The sequence below is a fragment of the Rissa tridactyla genome, unplaced genomic scaffold, assembly GCF_028500815.1.
Source record: "Rissa tridactyla isolate bRisTri1 unplaced genomic scaffold, bRisTri1.patW.cur.20221130 scaffold_81, whole genome shotgun sequence".
NCBI lineage: Eukaryota > Metazoa > Chordata > Aves > Charadriiformes > Laridae > Rissa > Rissa tridactyla.
In genome coordinates, this window is record NW_026530008.1 from 56,537 (window position 1) to 74,100 (window position 17,564).

At 54.7% G+C, this 17,564-nt stretch overlaps 2 protein-coding genes across 2 annotated transcripts; both read right to left on the bottom strand.

Moving 5' to 3' along the window:
• Positions 1-4,826: 4,826 nt before the first annotated feature.
• Positions 4,827-6,133, bottom strand: LOC128903964 (tubulin alpha chain-like). The gene is made up of 2 exons (XM_054187836.1): positions 6,045-6,133; positions 4,827-5,493 (listed from the first exon to the last, which is right to left on the bottom strand). The coding sequence occupies exons 1-2, from the start codon at positions 6,131-6,133 to the stop codon at positions 4,827-4,829; spliced, it is 756 nt and encodes a 251-aa protein (XP_054043811.1).
• Positions 6,134-15,729: 9,596 nt separating this feature from the next.
• LOC128903965 (tubulin alpha chain) lies at positions 15,730-17,091 on the bottom strand. Its single transcript, XM_054187837.1, has 2 exons — positions 17,087-17,091; positions 15,730-16,396 (listed from the first exon to the last, which is right to left on the bottom strand). Exons 1-2 carry the CDS (start codon positions 17,089-17,091, stop codon positions 15,730-15,732), a joined length of 672 nt encoding a protein of 223 aa, XP_054043812.1.
• Between the last annotated feature and the right edge of the window lie 473 nt (positions 17,092-17,564).

Sequence of the window (17,564 nt, forward strand, 5' to 3'; positions counted from 1 at the left end):
CCAGCCCCACCAGCTCCAGCAGCTCCCCAGAGGAGACTCCTGCCCCACAGCTGGCCTCCTCCAGCAGCCCTGCGGACTCCGGTGTGGAGGAGCACCCCAGCATATCACAAGCCACTCTGCACAGGGCTCCCGGCTGCCCCCCATCTGCCCCCATCCCTGCAGAGCAGGGGCACCGTCAGGAGGAGCCAGGGGAGGCGACGGTGGCAGGTCCCTCTGCCCAGGGCGGCAGCCGCAGCCCCTCCACTCCCAGCTGGAGCAGGAACCACTTGCCCGGGGGGCCCCGGCGCCCCCAAAAGAGGAAGGCCCTCAGCCCTCCGGACTCTCCCCAGCCCTGCAAGAGGCCACGCCATCAGCACCACTAGCGGAGCTCCAGCAACCCTCCCTTCCCCAGAGAGGAAAATAACCCATTTCCACAACACAATCTCTGCGTGCTGCTTTCTGCCCCTTCTCCTGCTGCCTCTCCCTGTCCCCACTGCAGGTGGCACCAGCCTGCTGGAGTGCACGGCCACGGGCCCCCACAGTCCCCGGGCCATGTTGCTGGTGCCTTCTTCCAACACAAATCTTGCTGCAGCCGCGCACCTGCAGCGCAGCCGGTGCCGAGGGAGAGCGGGAAGCAGGGGAAGCTGCTTTGGCCGCAGATCCCACGCCCTCAGCCTCCATCCACACCCTCTCTCTGCACCTGAAATGCCTTACGTCTGGGGACACTGACCACAGACCGAGGCTGGATGGCACTGGCTGAGGAAGGCAGGACCCGCTTCACGTGCCCCGCCATTATGCACATCATGCAGAAACCTTGCTGACGACCTGAAGAGGGAGGGACGGAGGGAGGGAGGGAGGGTAGGAGGGAAACAAGCTTCTCAGGGCAGCAAAATATCCATAGCAACGGGAAACCTCATGGAGATCTTGAAGTTAGAAGAACAGTCTCCACTGCTCTTCTCGCGAGCTGCCAATGTCCCAACAAGCCCGGGACATTTTAATGCATAGAAGACCTTCTTCAGAGGGACGCTGAACTGACAGAAGGTTTCTGTGCAATACGCAAAAAGAGTTTAACTTGACAGGATGCCGCTGCCCTCTCCAGAGTGGAATCCCTTCCCTGACACATATCCTGGCACTCTGAGGTTACTTCCTTCAATTGGTGTTCCCTACGCAGGGGGAAAAAAAAAGAAAAGAGTTTTTTCCCAATTGTCACTACTGCAGATAAGGTCTGGCTTTAGGTAACACACAGCTGAGAATACGATCATCACAGCAACATTCACTGGCAATCTGAACTACTGCTCTGAGTCACTATGGACAATTTTCATGACGTGAAGTTTTGAACGTTCCTTTAGCGGTTAGTAGGCGACGTAGCCCAAATGTAAAACTACAACAACAACAACCACCACTTTTAACAGTCTGCTTGACGTGAACCTTTTCGCATTCTTTGTGTGTATTTCAATGCATCTAAAGAAAGAATAATGCTACCTTCTTCTAATTAGCTCAAGCACCTGAGGTTAATTGATGGCATATGACACATGAACAGAGAGAAGCAGTTAAGGTTTTGACAGAGGTGGTGAATGCATTTGTTTCAATTTTGTAAGTCTTCTGACGGTAAAACAAGCCTATCACATTTCAAAACATGTTGCTAGAAAAAAGCAGAAAAAAAGACACAGGAATAATTTTAAAAGTTCTTGCTGTTAATATATTGTCTGAAATTTCTCTACTCCATAGTCTCACCCTGCGGGCTTTCTCATTTCTAAAATAAATACTCACTTACTCAACCCCAAAATACTCAGTACATCTCCAAAAAGAAGAACAAACACTGCAGGGATGAATGCGGCACGTTGAGGGCCTGGATCCCAGCATCCCGTGTTTTGTGCAGGTTTGAACGGTTTTTTAACCACCACACCCCCTGCCCAACTTCCAGACATTTTGGGGCCGTGAGCCGCCTCTTTTGGGGGAACTCCGCGTAACCCCCACATGCCCCCCTCGCCTGCTCCTCCCCCGTGGGGGCCGGGGGATGGAGAGCCGGGGAGAGAAGAGGTGGGCGGAGGGGGAATGGCGGGGGCGGCTGAGCCGGCAGGACCTGCCCATCCCAGCCACCGCAGTCTCGCCCAAGCAGGCCTTCGCCACCAGCCAGAGCGGCCTGGAGCATCGGCGAGCCGTCCTGGCGCCGGAGAACCTGGACCAAACGCTCTTCTTGCACCAAAACTTGCATATTTTAGAATCAATCAGGAACAGCAATGAGGCGCGGAGCAGGAATCTCCATGCCCAGCCATTCCAGGGGTCAGCGGGGGTTTAAATCCAGACCCGTGGCGGGGACTTCGGACGCCAACTATTTTGCCAAATTCCTGCGGTTTCGGCATCTCTTTGGCAGCGAGGAGGCGTGAACACGCTGCTGCCTCCTGGCACTCGCTCTCTCACCCTGCCTCCGGAGCCAAACTGCTCAAAACTCATCCCTTTCTATGGAATTAGAAAATCACTCAGCACTGCAACTTCCCACCTCCTTTTCTTTTTTGAAAAGGAAACAGCCCCCAGGTTTTTTTGGTTAAAAACTCCCAGTCCTCCCAGCTGGCAGGGCTGCCGCTGACTCCGGCCTCACTGGGAGGCCCGTCTTCGATTTCGGGAGGCAGCCGGTTTCCCTTTGGAATCGTTAAGGGCTAGAGAAAAACGTTACTCTGAGGTCTATTTTTAAAAATCCAAGCCTTGAGAAGCCAAAGGAGAACGTTCCCACCCACCTTCTGCTTTGGGGAAAGGAGTTTGTGGAGGCCCAGACCTGAGCATTGGGCCTTTCAAGAGAAAAATGGAACCAAACTATAGATTTTTTTTTTTCTACTGGACGTGAATATTCTACAAAACTTAAACAAATTCATTCATGAATCTGGTGGCCCAGAAACAAAAAAAATCACCCTTTTTTATACTGTTGGTAGAGACAAGACACCTTTCTTCCCATTTCCTTCCTTCAACTAATCGAACCCTCCATGCTCCCTCCCAACTGCCACGTTAATTTATGCAAATAAGCACCAAATAATAAAATAAACATGCAACAGGTGCTTTACATATGATTGAGACACCTCATGGCCACCCAACAGCTTTAACCACCCCAATTCTGCTGCCCCGGAACCAGCGGAACGAGTTTTAAATCATTGAATTATCGCGCAAAGAGCTAGAGCGGGGCAAGAACTTTAAAACTGATGAACCAAATTTAATAAGTAAACAAAAAACCACACGTGAAAACTAACCTTATCTCTATCAAAAGGGTGCTGCAGTCCACATCTTAAACGCTGCACACGACCATCAGGGAAAAACGTTGTTAGATATGATGAACGTTTTGGGGCGATTTCCCCTATTCCCTCTCTTTTTAGAGCGGGGGCGACAGCGTGTTCTCGAATCCTCAAAGCCCAGCCGCTGCCCAGATGCGGAGAAAAAGGTGGGGTTTTTTAAGAGAAACGGTAAAAACTGGCCTCGTGGTTGGTTTGGTGTCAGTTCCCGGGTGTTACGGGAGGAGGTCAGCGGAATGCGGGGGGTTTGTGGCTTCGCCACCCTTTAAAAACGCTCCCGGGGACCTTTTAAACATCTTGTGGGCGATGGAGTTTTATGTGGGCGTTTCGCCCCTGGATCTTCTCAAACACCCTGAAAGTTAGAAAAGACAGGGATTTTGAAGTCTTTTTTTTTTTTTTTTTTAAATTTGTTAGACCAAGCTTCGTTATTCCTACTTTTGGGAATTCTTATGCTTTGCTGCATAGTTTGACAGAATTTTGGACGTTGGTGGTTCTACAAGGCAGATCGTGGGGGACTAAAATAGTAGAATTAATTGTGCGATCGCTTAAAACGAGGTTGAATTGAAACTCGAGGCATTTTGTTTGGCGTGAATGAGTGGAGTGGGGAAGCCTCAGGCTGCAAATCCCTACGAAGCTCGAGGGTTTTTTGGTCAAAATGGAGAAACGCTGTGATTCTTGCGCGAGGGGCCGGTCTGAACCTCAGGGCTCGGTGGAGGGCCTCCCCGACTCTGAAAACACTGATTTTTTGGGGTTGAAAGCCAAATAAAACCGCCAAGCGGCCCCAGGGCAAGGGGAATCCTCAAGCGGCCCTCCCCCTCTGCCCCCCCCGGGTCGTTTTCGAGCCTCAAAACAGCCGGGATTTAGAAGAAAAATGAAGAGCTGACCTTCCACACTCGCCGCAGGGGAAAAAACCCGGGTCTCCGGCGCTGCCGTCCCAGCACCAGAAAGGACCGGGATCCATGGAGGAGCTGCCGTCGCTGTTGCGCTCCTCTTCTTGACTCCCTGGCTTTGGATTTTCCTTGGGCATGACGCGGTGCCTCTTCTTTGTGCTGCAAAGGGCCTGTAAATCAGATGAAAAATAGCTTGAAACAGCTGCGGGCGGCAAAAGAATTAGAGTTTTTTGCGACAGAGGTACCGCGTTTTACCAGCCCAACCCCACCCGGGTGGACTCTGAAAACTAAACGGTCGAAAAAAACCACTTTAGTCCGACTGGGAGAACCAGACCTTGAAAGAAAAACTGTATTATTTCTCTATTTTAAGCAGAAAGCGCTTTCCTCCCCAAAAATCTATCCAAAATGTGGAATTCCGAAGAAACGAAGCGGCGCGGCCGCCCCATTTCTACCACCAAAAAATAACAAATATTTCTGTGAACCAAATCCGCTGTTGAGACACGGTTTTAGTCTGCATCTGCTGGGAGGAAAACCAGGAGCCATTTAATAAGGGAAACGCGGCAGTAAAATATCCAAGGGGCAAATTGACGAGGATTCTCTCCCCCAGCACACAAGCAAGCCAAAGTGTTTGAAGCAGACGTTTTGTGGACGTGCTACAGCGACAGAAGGAACCCAGCATTTAGTATTCCTCCCCTTCCTCCTCTCTCTCCCCTTCCACTGAATCCACCCCCAGCTCCTCATAATCCTTCTCCAGGGCAGCCATGTCCTCCCGGGCCTCTGAGAGCTCCCCCTCCTCCATGCCCTCCCCCACGTACCAGTGCACGAACACCCGCTTGGCATACATCACGTCAAAGTTGTGGTCCAGGAGGGCCCAGGCCTCGGCAATGCCCGTGGTGTTGCTCAGCACACACACAGCGCGCTGCACCTTGGCCAGGTGCCCCCCGGGCACCACCGTGGGCGGCTGGTAGTTGATGCCCACCTTGAAACCTGTGGGGCACCAGTCCACAAACTGGATGCTACGCTTGCTTTTGATGGTGGCGATGGCGGCCTTGACATCCTTGGGCACCACGTCCCCGCGGTACAGCGGGCAGCACGCCATGTACTTGCCGTGCCGCGGGTCACACTTCACCACCTGGTTGGCCGGCTCCAAGCAGGCGTTGGTGATCTCGGCCACCAACAGCTGCTCATGATAAGCCTTCTTGGCCGAGATGACGGGGGCGTAGGCAGCCCATGGGACGTGGGTGTGAGGGTATGGCACCAGCTTGGTCTGGAACTCCGCCAGGTTGACACTGAGGGCCCCATCGAAGCGCAGGAAGGCCGTGATGGAGGACGCGGTCTGGGACGAGCTGGGGGACCCCCACCCCACCTCTGCCCTCGGCAGCGGGGCCAGGACGGACCCTCCCCGCAGAGAGAAGGGGCCTGGCGCGGATTTCATCTCGAGCCCTCTTCCTCAGCCCAAAGCCACACAACTCCCTCTCTTTCTCAGCCCCCAAACCAGCCCCGCCAGCCCCTTTGCCAGCCCCGCCAGCAGGAGTCCCGCTCTCCCTGGCAGGCCCCAAACCAGCTCCCCCCTCTGCTGCCTCAGCCCCTCTGCAGCCCCCCTGGCCAACACTGAGGGAGCGCAGCCACCCCACAGCACCCCAAACCCCCCAGGACATAGGCACCCTGCGGGGAGCCGGGCCCAGCCACCCCCCTCACACCCGCCAAGGCCCCCCCTCAGGCCCCCCGTGCCCCCAGCCCCACTCAGGGCCCTCCCGCCCCACCCCACCCCACCCCACCCCTCGGGGCCGCCCACTCACCTTGACGCGCTCCAGCTGCCTCACCACGTGCTCGCGGGAGCCCCGCGGGCCCGGCCCGACCCACCACCCGTCCGCCGAGCCACGCTTTCCCCCCAGACCGCCCCGCATTCATTTCCAGGCGGCCGCCGTTCTCCCCCGGCCCCCTCAGCTTCCGGAGCGCCCCGGCCCGGCCACGACGGGCACCCATTGGCCGCCGCCGCCCCACCGCCCGCCCCTTCCTCCTTGGGCAGCCCCGCTCCACTGGTCCGTCGCTGCCGTCAATCCCCGCTGTGCCCCACCCCCGCTGAGACGATCCGACCAATTGGAGGGCGCGCAGGGACCCGACCAATGGGAGGGCGCCGTGGCGATCCCAGCAATGGGAGCGAGTTCCGGGGGGTGGGGGGTGTCTGCGCATGCGCAGTGCAGCCGTACGGCAGGCGGGCGCCTTCCACGCGCTGTCTGGAGAGACGGGGATTTTGAGGCCTGAATAGCGGTTTCTAAAGAAATCTTTCCACAGTCTTTTCCCAGCCTGAACTCCTTCACCTAAGAAAAAAATCATAGGATCCGTAGAGAGAGAAACAGGCTTTCTTTGCCTTTTAGGAACCGCCTACGGCACAGGCGTTGCCCCTTCTGTATCTATTCACAGCCAGATCTCTCAGAGAACACAAATGGGCTGTTTACACTTCTACAGAATAGCTGCTAAACAGAGGCACATCTCTTTACGCTGAGATGTTGGCACTGAGGATACAGAACAGCTAATTAGACTGGCTCTCTGTTTAGACGTAGGTTCTGACGCTGGAAGAGCTCTTTATAAATGCGGCTTTTCCAAATCTTTTCCTAGCCTGAGCTCCTTGACAGCGTCCAGAATCAGAGCATCCTTAGAGAGAGCTTGTTGTTTGCTGGGGGGCACGGCCATGGGACCCACACAGTCCCCGGGCCCCAACAGCGGTGAGGGCAGCGCCCAGAGGGGTGGGATGGGGGCTGCTGGGACCCCCAATTTCACTGGGATGGGTCTTCTGCAGACCTTCAGGAGAACCCCAGCGTGGCCTGGGCACATGGGGGCAGCCGTGTGTCAGCCGAGGGTGCCAGCTCAGAGGGTTTCCTCACCTGAGCTGCCGGTGGCTGTGCCAAGAGACACGTGGCTCATGACGGGAGAAGCAGGATGCGACCCCAAAGCCATCGTGTGCTCAGGTAGACCTCTCTCCTTGTGTCCTTCCAGGCAGCAGTCGGTGATGACAGGGGACGACTCTGCCAAAGAGCAGGCTGTGACTGGCCAACAAAAGGGCAAACGCGTGTCCAAAGGCAGAGCAGCAAAGAAGAACCCAGAGCAGGCAGCGAAAACCCTGAGCTCTGGAGGAGGACAAGGAAGAGGAAGACAAGGAGGAGAAGAAGGAGGACAAGCAGAAAAAGAAGGAGCAGGAGGAGAAGGAGCAGGAGGAGAAACAGTGGTGAAAATCTTTGCGGAACGCGCAGTGATGAAGAAGGTGAAGGCCAAGCCAGGAAGCGAAGCCTCGACCTTCGTAACACCCGTCTCAGCAAGCTCTGAGGCCAGCCTGGGCGAGGAGCCCACCGAGGGGCTCGGACAGCCACCACTGAGACCATAAAAGAAAAAAAAAGTGAGGTGGAGTCCTGAGGAATCCTGGACAGTGCTGGAATACCCCAAATACCTCTGAGTTTGGCCCAACCAATGGCCGAGGGGACCAGCTCAACACCACCCCGGCACTGAAGAAATGCTCCCCGGGCTGGGGAGACCCTCTTTGGAATCATTAGGAAAGAGTTGAATAAAAACATAGGAGAGACGTGTCAGAAGAGCGTCGACTTTTTTAATTGCTCACAGCTGGAATGGGGAAGAAGGGTTTTACAGGTGGCCATGGCTCTGAGATCAGCCCAGCCTGGTCCTGGAAGCGGGGGGCCACCTGAGGGACCTTTTCCATGGCCGCTACGGAAAGGAACCTGATTTTGGGGGCACGAGTGAACAAGCGGGCACTTGGAGCCATGTGGGGAAGATGTGGGTGTCCCTGGAGGAGGAAGCAGAGGACCTTAAGTACCCTTTACCATAAGTTGTCCTATACCTGTTGTTAAGTAACACAATGCACACCTCACCACTTGCCATAATTTGTTGTATACCTAACCAATTATCGTGGACTTGTGAAGACCTATACTAACCATTTTGGTAAGCTAATAAATGTTTCTATATGGACCTTGAGATCTATCTCACCTTAGTCCGCACCGTTGAGAATTTACGAATCTGAAGTCACTTACCCCCCTCTTTACTGGGAGTGGGATGTGACAGTGGTCTAACGAGTGCTGAGCCGGGGGAGACAATTGTGCGCCTCACTCTTTTGGCAAGGCTCCTCTTCCTGTGCTCCAGGACACCGCTGGCCGACTTTGCTACCACTTTGCATGGTGGGACCATGGTTTGCCTTCTGTCCCCCAGCACCACCAGGGCCTTCTCTGCAGAGCTACTCCCCAGCCAGGAAGTCCACAGGCCCTGCGACTGCAGGCTGCCAGGCTGGGCCAGCTGCAGCGTCTGGCCTTTGTCCTTCTTGTACCTCATGAAGCTCCTGACAGGACAGTCACCCCACCTGTCAGGTTTCCCCTCAGTGGCATCCCTAAGACATAGGAACGGTCCTCCCCATTTAGTGCCATCGACAAATGCCGGGAGAGTTGCAGAGTTGCCTCCTCCGGGTCACGCGTGCAGGTGTTAAACTGCACAGAGCCCAGCAGAGTCCCCTCTGCAGCCCCCCAACGCCCCAGTATGTCCCAGTGGCCTCAAGGTAGGGGATGAGCCCTTCGCCACTGCTCCCTCAGCCTGATCATGCAACTGCTGTTTTACCCATCTCTTTCTCTGCCCATCCAGGCTGTAATACCCTACCTTGGCTAAAAGAGTATTGAGGGAGAGCATGCAAAGCGTTTTGCTGAAGCTGACCCACGCTATCACAGAATGGTAGGGGTTGGAAGGGGCCGCTAGAGATCATCTCTAGTCCAACCTCCCTGACAAAACGTAGGTTCACCTGCAGGAGGTTGCACAGCATTGTGTCCAGGCGGGTTTGGAAGATCTCCAGAGAAGGAGACTCCACCACCTCTCTGGGCAGCCTCTACCAGCACTGTCACCATCCCTCCCACATTGCAGCTTCCTTCAGAGCCGTGACGCTGCGCCCTCTCAAAGCAGCCCACCTAGGTCCATCCCATCTGTCCACCTTTGGCCCTTCTGCCCTTGCAGCGCTCTAGGATAACCTTTGGGACGTCCTTAGCTGTCCCCTCACAGAGCTTCTGGGGTTTCCTCACTGTTCTGCTCCTTTCAGAGCAGGAGGAAAGGGCAGGACCTTTTCACAGCTCTCTCTGCAGGACGTGGCGCTGGGCACGGAGGGCTCTCCAGAGGACAGCAGCTGCTCCGCAAAAGCCAGCCCAGCCAGCGAAGGTGGGCAGGTGCACAGGCGGCATCTGCAGGCTGGCCAGGCAGAAGGCAACGTGACTGCCGGGTGCCCTGTCAGCCACGTGACCCTGTGCCGCACAAGGTGCGGGAACGGAACAAAGAGAAGCAGTTCATAGAAGCAGTCCAACAAGCAGGTGAAAAAGTACCTCATTGGTCAAAAGTCCTAGAATGCAGAATGTTTTCACCACGGGTGACCCTGCTCCCCATAGATAGCTGGACTGAGCGGTGCCACCGGGAGGTAGCTCTGGATGGCCCCGCGAATCCCTGGGAATGGAGGGAAACGCTCAGCATAGTACTGCCCTCTTTCTGCCTCCTTCTGGATGCTGCTTGCGGGTTCACGGTGGGTCTCCTCAGCGTCAGCTACCGGAGATTCTGCGTAAGCCTTTGGGCGAGGGCGTTTCCCGCAGCTCAGTGCTCTCCTTTCTCCCTCCTCCAGGCAGCCGCATCTGTCACCGCAGCTCCGGAGGACTTTGTGAGACCTGAGCAGCTGGATGGCACAAACTGCTTTAAATGCAGCCAGTAAGACGATCACTAAGGACATGTTAATACTAGATCCTGTCTTAAGGTTTTGCATGCGATGGAGCATGAGTTAGCTGTTCCCGTAGGTTGCAAGCACAATAATGAGACACACCTTTTTTAAAATATGGTATGGTGGTACTGAATAATCTTAAAATAGCGTAAGGATGTGTGAGACGTGAAAGGTTGTCTGGCTTTCTGGGGGGAAAAAAGGGTGCGTTTCACGGGCGCCTTCCGGCATGTGTCTCTGTGCTTGTTTTCAAGGTGTTACGAGATGGTTGCCGCCTCCAAGAGGTTCACATTCCATCGTGTGCCCAAGGTTCTCACACTGTGCCGGAAAAGGTTTGGACGTTTCACCTGCAGGAAGATCAGAAAGGTGCGTACTTGGAGCGCACTTTCTCTTCCTGGAAAGCAGTGCACTCTTTCTCAAGCTTTTCCTGTTGAATTTTGTGTGTTCCCTCCTGGAGAGAGGAGAGTTCCCGTGGGAAGACAAGCATGTACTCTGCTGTGATGGAGCTGCTTTGGCCGAGAACAGTTTCCTGCCGCCCAAGCCATACATGTTGCTTTAGGGAAAATCCGGGGATCGTTTCTCAGCCCTCTTGGTCTCTCTGCAGGTTGTGAAGTATCCCGAGTGCTTGGATCATCGCCCATACTTCGCCCATACTTTGCCCAGGGCTACAGTGGGTGGCCTCCTGCCTCCTTCCCAGAGAAATAAGCATCTCCTTGACCCCGTGCTGCCCTGTCTGCGCCGGGAGCTGGAGGCAGTATTTCGGGAACAGTGGTGGCTGGCAACAGGAGCAGAAAGCCAGATCCTGCAGGCCCTGTGCTTTTGCGGGCTGGAGGAGGAGGCCATGGTCCAGCAGATTCAGGCTGGCCTGCAGGAACATGCGGCGCCACTGGTCCATGGCCTCATCGATGTCATCGTGCAGCAGTGCAGCAAGGAGGCCCGAAGGATGCTGCGCACCCTTGCTGCTGGGGAGGAGGAGGACAACGGCCATGCGGACAGCCCCAGCCCCACCAGCCCCAGCCCCACCAGCTCCAGCAGCTCCCCAGAGGAGACTCCTGCCCCACAGCTGGCCTCCTCCAGCAGCCCTGCGGACTCCGGTGTGGAGGAGCACCCCAGCATATCACAAGCCACTCTGCACAGGGCTCCCGGCTGCCCCCCATCTGCCCCCATCCCTGCAGAGCAGGGGCACCGTCAGGAGGAGCCAGGGGAGGCGACGGTGGCAGGTCCCTCTGCCCAGGGCGGCAGCCGCAGCCCCTCCACTCCCAGCTGGAGCAGGAACCACTTGCCCGGGGGGCCCCGGCGCCCCCAAAAGAGGAAGGCCCTCAGCCCTCCGGACTCTCCCCAGCCCTGCAAGAGGCCACGCCATCAGCACCACTAGCGGAGCTCCAGCAACCCTCCCTTCCCCAGAGAGGAAAATAACCCATTTCCACAACACAATCTCTGCGTGCTGCTTTCTGCCCCTTCTCCTGCTGCCTCTCCCTGTCCCCACTGCAGGTGGCACCAGCCTGCTGGAGTGCACGGCCACGGGCCCCCACAGTCCCCGGGCCATGTTGCTGGTGCCTTCTTCCAACACAAATCTTGCTGCAGCCGCGCACCTGCAGCGCAGCCGGTGCCGAGGGAGAGCGGGAAGCAGGGGAAGCTGCTTTGGCCGCAGATCCCACGCCCTCAGCCTCCATCCACACCCTCTCTCTGCACCTGAAATGCCTTACGTCTGGGGACACTGACCACAGACCGAGGCTGGATGGCACTGGCTGAGGAAGGCAGGACCCGCTTCACGTGCCCCGCCATTATGCACATCATGCAGAAACCTTGCTGACGACCTGAAGAGGGAGGGACGGAGGGAGGGAGGGAGGGTAGGAGGGAAACAAGCTTCTCAGGGCAGCAAAATATCCATAGCAACGGGAAACCTCATGGAGATCTTGAAGTTAGAAGAACAGTCTCCACTGCTCTTCTCGCGAGCTGCCAATGTCCCAACAAGCCCGGGACATTTTAATGCATAGAAGACCTTCTTCAGAGGGACGCTGAACTGACAGAAGGTTTCTGTGCAATACGCAAAAAGAGTTTAACTTGACAGGATGCCGCTGCCCTCTCCAGAGTGGAATCCCTTCCCTGACACATATCCTGGCACTCTGAGGTTACTTCCTTCAATTGGTGTTCCCTACGCAGGGGGAAAAAAAAAGAAAAGAGTTTTTTCCCAATTGTCACTACTGCAGATAAGGTCTGGCTTTAGGTAACACACAGCTGAGAATACGATCATCACAGCAACATTCACTGGCAATCTGAACTACTGCTCTGAGTCACTATGGACAATTTTCATGACGTGAAGTTTTGAACGTTCCTTTAGCGGTTAGTAGGCGACGTAGCCCAAATGTAAAACTACAACAACAACAACCACCACTTTTAACAGTCTGCTTGACGTGAACCTTTTCGCATTCTTTGTGTGTATTTCAATGCATCTAAAGAAAGAATAATGCTACCTTCTTCTAATTAGCTCAAGCACCTGAGGTTAATTGATGGCATATGACACATGAACAGAGAGAAGCAGTTAAGGTTTTGACAGAGGTGGTGAATGCATTTGTTTCAATTTTGTAAGTCTTCTGACGGTAAAACAAGCCTATCACATTTCAAAACATGTTGCTAGAAAAAAGCAGAAAAAAAGACACAGGAATAATTTTAAAAGTTCTTGCTGTTAATATATTGTCTGAAATTTCTCTACTCCATAGTCTCACCCTGCGGGCTTTCTCATTTCTAAAATAAATACTCACTTACTCAACCCCAAAATACTCAGTACATCTCCAAAAAGAAGAACAAACACTGCAGGGATGAATGCGGCACGTTGAGGGCCTGGATCCCAGCATCCCGTGTTTTGTGCAGGTTTGAACGGTTTTTTAACCACCACACCCCCTGCCCAACTTCCAGACATTTTGGGGCCGTGAGCCGCCTCTTTTGGGGGAACTCCGCGTAACCCCCACATGCCCCCCTCGCCTGCTCCTCCCCCGTGGGGGCCGGGGGATGGAGAGCCGGGGAGAGAAGAGGTGGGCGGAGGGGGAATGGCGGGGGCGGCTGAGCCGGCAGGACCTGCCCATCCCAGCCACCGCAGTCTCGCCCAAGCAGGCCTTCGCCACCAGCCAGAGCGGCCTGGAGCATCGGCGAGCCGTCCTGGCGCCGGAGAACCTGGACCAAACGCTCTTCTTGCACCAAAACTTGCATATTTTAGAATCAATCAGGAACAGCAATGAGGCGCGGAGCAGGAATCTCCATGCCCAGCCATTCCAGGGGTCAGCGGGGGTTTAAATCCAGACCCGTGGCGGGGACTTCGGACGCCAACTATTTTGCCAAATTCCTGCGGTTTCGGCATCTCTTTGGCAGCGAGGAGGCGTGAACACGCTGCTGCCTCCTGGCACTCGCTCTCTCACCCTGCCTCCGGAGCCAAACTGCTCAAAACTCATCCCTTTCTATGGAATTAGAAAATCACTCAGCACTGCAACTTCCCACCTCCTTTTCTTTTTTGAAAAGGAAACAGCCCCCAGGTTTTTTTGGTTAAAAACTCCCAGTCCTCCCAGCTGGCAGGGCTGCCGCTGACTCCGGCCTCACTGGGAGGCCCGTCTTCGATTTCGGGAGGCAGCCGGTTTCCCTTTGGAATCGTTAAGGGCTAGAGAAAAACGTTACTCTGAGGTCTATTTTTAAAAATCCAAGCCTTGAGAAGCCAAAGGAGAACGTTCCCACCCACCTTCTGCTTTGGGGAAAGGAGTTTGTGGAGGCCCAGACCTGAGCATTGGGCCTTTCAAGAGAAAAATGGAACCAAACTATAGATTTTTTTTTTTCTACTGGACGTGAATATTCTACAAAACTTAAACAAATTCATTCATGAATCTGGTGGCCCAGAAACAAAAAAAATCACCCTTTTTTATACTGTTGGTAGAGACAAGACACCTTTCTTCCCATTTCCTTCCTTCAACTACTCGAACCCTCCATGCTCCCTCCCAACTGCCACGTTAATTTATGCAAATAAGCACCAAATAATAAAATAAACACGCAACAGGTGCTTTACATATGATTGAGACACCTCATGGCCACCCAACAGCTTTAACCACCCCAATTCTGCTGCCCCGGAACCAGCGGAACGAGTTTTAAATCATTGAATTATCGCGCAAAGAGCTAGAGCGGGGCAAGAACTTTAAAACTGATGAACCAAATTTAATAAGTAAACAAAAAACCACACGTGAAAACTAACCTTATCTCTATCAAAAGGGTGCTGCAGTCCACATCTTAAACGCTGCACACGACCATCAGGGAAAAACGTTGTTAGATATGATGAACGTTTTGGGGCGATTTCCCCTATTCCCTCTCTTTTTAGAGCGGGGGCGACAGCGTGTTCTCGAATCCTCAAAGCCCAGCCGCTGCCCAGATGCGGAGAAAAAGGTGGGGTTTTTTAAGAGAAACGGTAAAAACTGGCCTCGTGGTTGGTTTGGTGTCAGTTCCCGGGTGTTACGGGAGGAGGTCAGCGGAATGCGGGGGGTTTGTGGCTTCGCCACCCTTTAAAAACGCTCCCGGGGACCTTTTAAACATCTTGTGGGCGATGGAGTTTTATGTGGGCGTTTCGCCCCTGGATCTTCTCAAACACCCTGAAAGTTAGAAAAGACAGGGATTTTGAAGTCTTTTTTTTTTTTTTTTTTAAATTTGTTAGACCAAGCTTCGTTATTCCTACTTTTGGGAATTCTTATGCTTTGCTGCATAGTTTGACAGAATTTTGGACGTTGGTGGTTCTACAAGGCAGATCGTGGGGGACTAAAATAGTAGAATTAATTGTGCGATCGCTTAAAACGAGGTTGAATTGAAACTCGAGGCATTTTGCTTGGCTTGAGTGAGTGGAGTGGGGAAGCCTCAGGCTGCAAATCCCTACGAAGCTCAAGGGTTTTTTGGTCAAAATGGAGAAACGCTGTGATTCTTGCGCAAGGAGGGGCCGGTCTGAACCTCAGGGCTCGGTGGAGGGCCTCCCCAACTCTGAAAACACTGATTTTTTGGGGTTGAAAGCCAAATAAAACCGCCAAGCGGCCCCAGGGCAAGGGGAATCCTCAAGCGGCCCTCCCCCTCTGCCCCCCCCGGGTCGTTTTCGAGCCTCAAAACAGCCGGGATTTAGAAGAAAAATGAAGAGCTGACCTTCCACACTCGCCGCAGGGGAAAAAACCCGGGTCTCCGGCACTGCCGTCCCAGCACCAGAAAGGACCGGGATCCATGGAGGAGCTGCCGTCGCTGTTGCGCTCCTCTTCTTGACTCCCTGGCTTTGGATTTTCCTTGGGCATGACGCAGTGCCTCTTCTTTGTGCTGCAAAGGGCCTGTAAATCAGATGAAAAATAGCTTGAAACAGCTGCGGGCGGCAAAAGAATTAGAGTTCTTTGCGACAGAGGCACCGCGTTTTACCAGCCCAACCCCACCCGGGTGGACTCTGAAAACTAAACGGTCGAAAAAAACCACTTTAGTTCAACTGGGAGAACCAGACCTTGAAAGAAAAACTGTATTATTTCTCTATTTTAAGCAGAAAGCGCTTTCCTCCCCAAAAATCTATCCAAAATGTGGAATTCCGAAGAAACGAAGTGGCGCGGCCGCCCCGTTTCTACCACCAAAAAATAACAAATATTTCTGTGAACCAAATCCGCTGTTGAGACACGGTTTTAGTCTGCATCTGCTGGGAGGAAAACCAGGAGCCATTTAATAAGGGAAACGCGGCAGTAAAATATCCAAGGGGCACATCGATGAGGATTCTCTCCCCCAGCACACAAGCAAGCCAAAGTGTTTGAAGCAGACGTTTTGTGGACGTGCTACAGCGACAGAAGGAACCCAGCATTTAGTATTCCTCCCCTTCCTCCTCTCTCTCCCCTTCCACTGAATCCACCCCCAGCTCCTCATAATCCTTCTCCAGGGCAGCCATGTCCTCCCGGGCCTCTGAGAGCTCCCCCTCCTCCATGCCCTCCCCCACGTACCAGTGCACGAACACCCGCTTGGCATACATCACGTCAAAGTTGTGGTCCAGGAGGGCCCAGGCCTCGGCAATGCCCGTGGTGTTGCTCAGCACACACACAGCGCGCTGCACCTTGGCCAGGTGCCCCCCGGGCACCACCGTGGGCGGCTGGTAGTTGATGCCCACCTTGAAACCTGTGGGGCACCAGTCCACAAACTGGATGCTACGCTTGCTTTTGATGGTGGCGATGGCGGCCTTGACATCCTTGGGCACCACGTCCCCGCGGTATAGCGGGCAGCACGCCATGTACTTGCCGTGCCGCGGGTCACACTTCACCACCTGGTTGGCCGGCTCCAAGCAGGCGTTGGTGATCTCGGACACCAACAGCTGCTCATGATAAGCCTTCTTGGCCGAGATGACGGGGGCGTAGGCAGCCAGTGGGACGTGGGTGTGAGGGTATGGCACCAGCTTGGTCTGGAACTCCGCCAGGTTGACACTGAGGGCCCCATCGAAGCGCAGGGAGGCCGTGATGGAGGACGCGGTCTGGGACGAGCTGGGGGACCCCCACCCCACCTCTGCCCTCGGCAGCGGGGCCAGGACGGACCCTCCCCGCAGAGAGAAGGGGCCTGGCGCGGATTTCATCTCGAGCCCTCTTCCTCAGCCCAAAGCCACACAACTCCCTCTCTTTCTCAGCCCCCAAACCACCCTGCGGGGAGCCGGGCCCAGCCACCCCCCTCACACCCGCCAAGACCCCCCCTCAGGCCCCCCGTGCCCCCAGCCCCACTCAGGGCCCTCCCGCCCCACCCCACCACCCCTCGGGGCCGCCCACTCACCTTGACGTGCTCCAGCTGCCTCACCACGTGCTCGCGGGAGCCCCGCGGGCCCGGCCCGACCAACCACCCGTCCGCCGAGCCACGCTTTCCCCCCAGACCGCCCCGCATTCATTTCCAGGCGGCCGCCGTTTTCCCCCGGCCCCCTCAGCTTCCGGAGCGCCCTGGCCCGGCCCGGCTCAGCTCCAAGATCAGCCAGATGCAAAAGCTACCACCACCGAGCACCAAGTTCTTCAGAATGTTGTGTAGAATGTAGGAGGCCGGCAACGCTCCATGACAGCGCTTCGCTGGGCATTTCGGCACATTTCTAGCCAACTTTGACTCAAAAAACCTGATGTTGAGGACTGGCCAAGCCACTGGGACAAGGTCAACATCAGCTGCAAGGGCCTACGCAGCCTGGGCCTTGCACCAACCACATGCTGACTCCTCAACAGCGGTTCCCTCGTCCCTCCTTTTCCCAGAGTTTGCTCTTCTTCCAATGGCTGGGCGCACATTTTAGTCTTTCATCAGCCAAAACCCCCCAAATCCCTGGCCATTCTGCCCGGAAGGTATCAAAAAAAACACCCGAGAGGAAAATCATTCCACCAAGACCATCCTTTAGCCTTCCTTGCCATCCTCAAGTATTTTGAATTGCGCGTTTTTAATGCTTAGATTAAGTTTATACCCCAAACAATGTCGCACAATCAAATCAGGTTGTGGGTTTAGGAGGAACTTAAACCGCAACTCCAAAGTGATTAACAGGTTAAGTATTTCCCATGAATTCCACCAACAGGCCCCTGGAACCTTTACCAAGTCTGTTACCAATAGTGTTAATTACCACCAAACCCATTCCTGCTGCGTTATCTGAATAGAATTGGGGGTAATTTAAGGGAGGTGTGATGCTGAGCTCCT

Bases quoted from the DNA above. Each gene is read 5' to 3' on its own strand.
- LOC128903964 (XM_054187836.1), bottom strand. From the start codon at position 6,133: ATGGGTGCCCGTCGTGGCCGGGCCGGGGCGCTCCGGAAGCTGAGGGGG. The intron at 5,494-6,044 runs GTCTGGGGGGAA...GGGGTCCCCCAG, and splicing joins CTGGAAATGAATGCGGGGCG to CTCGTCCCAGACCGCGTCCT.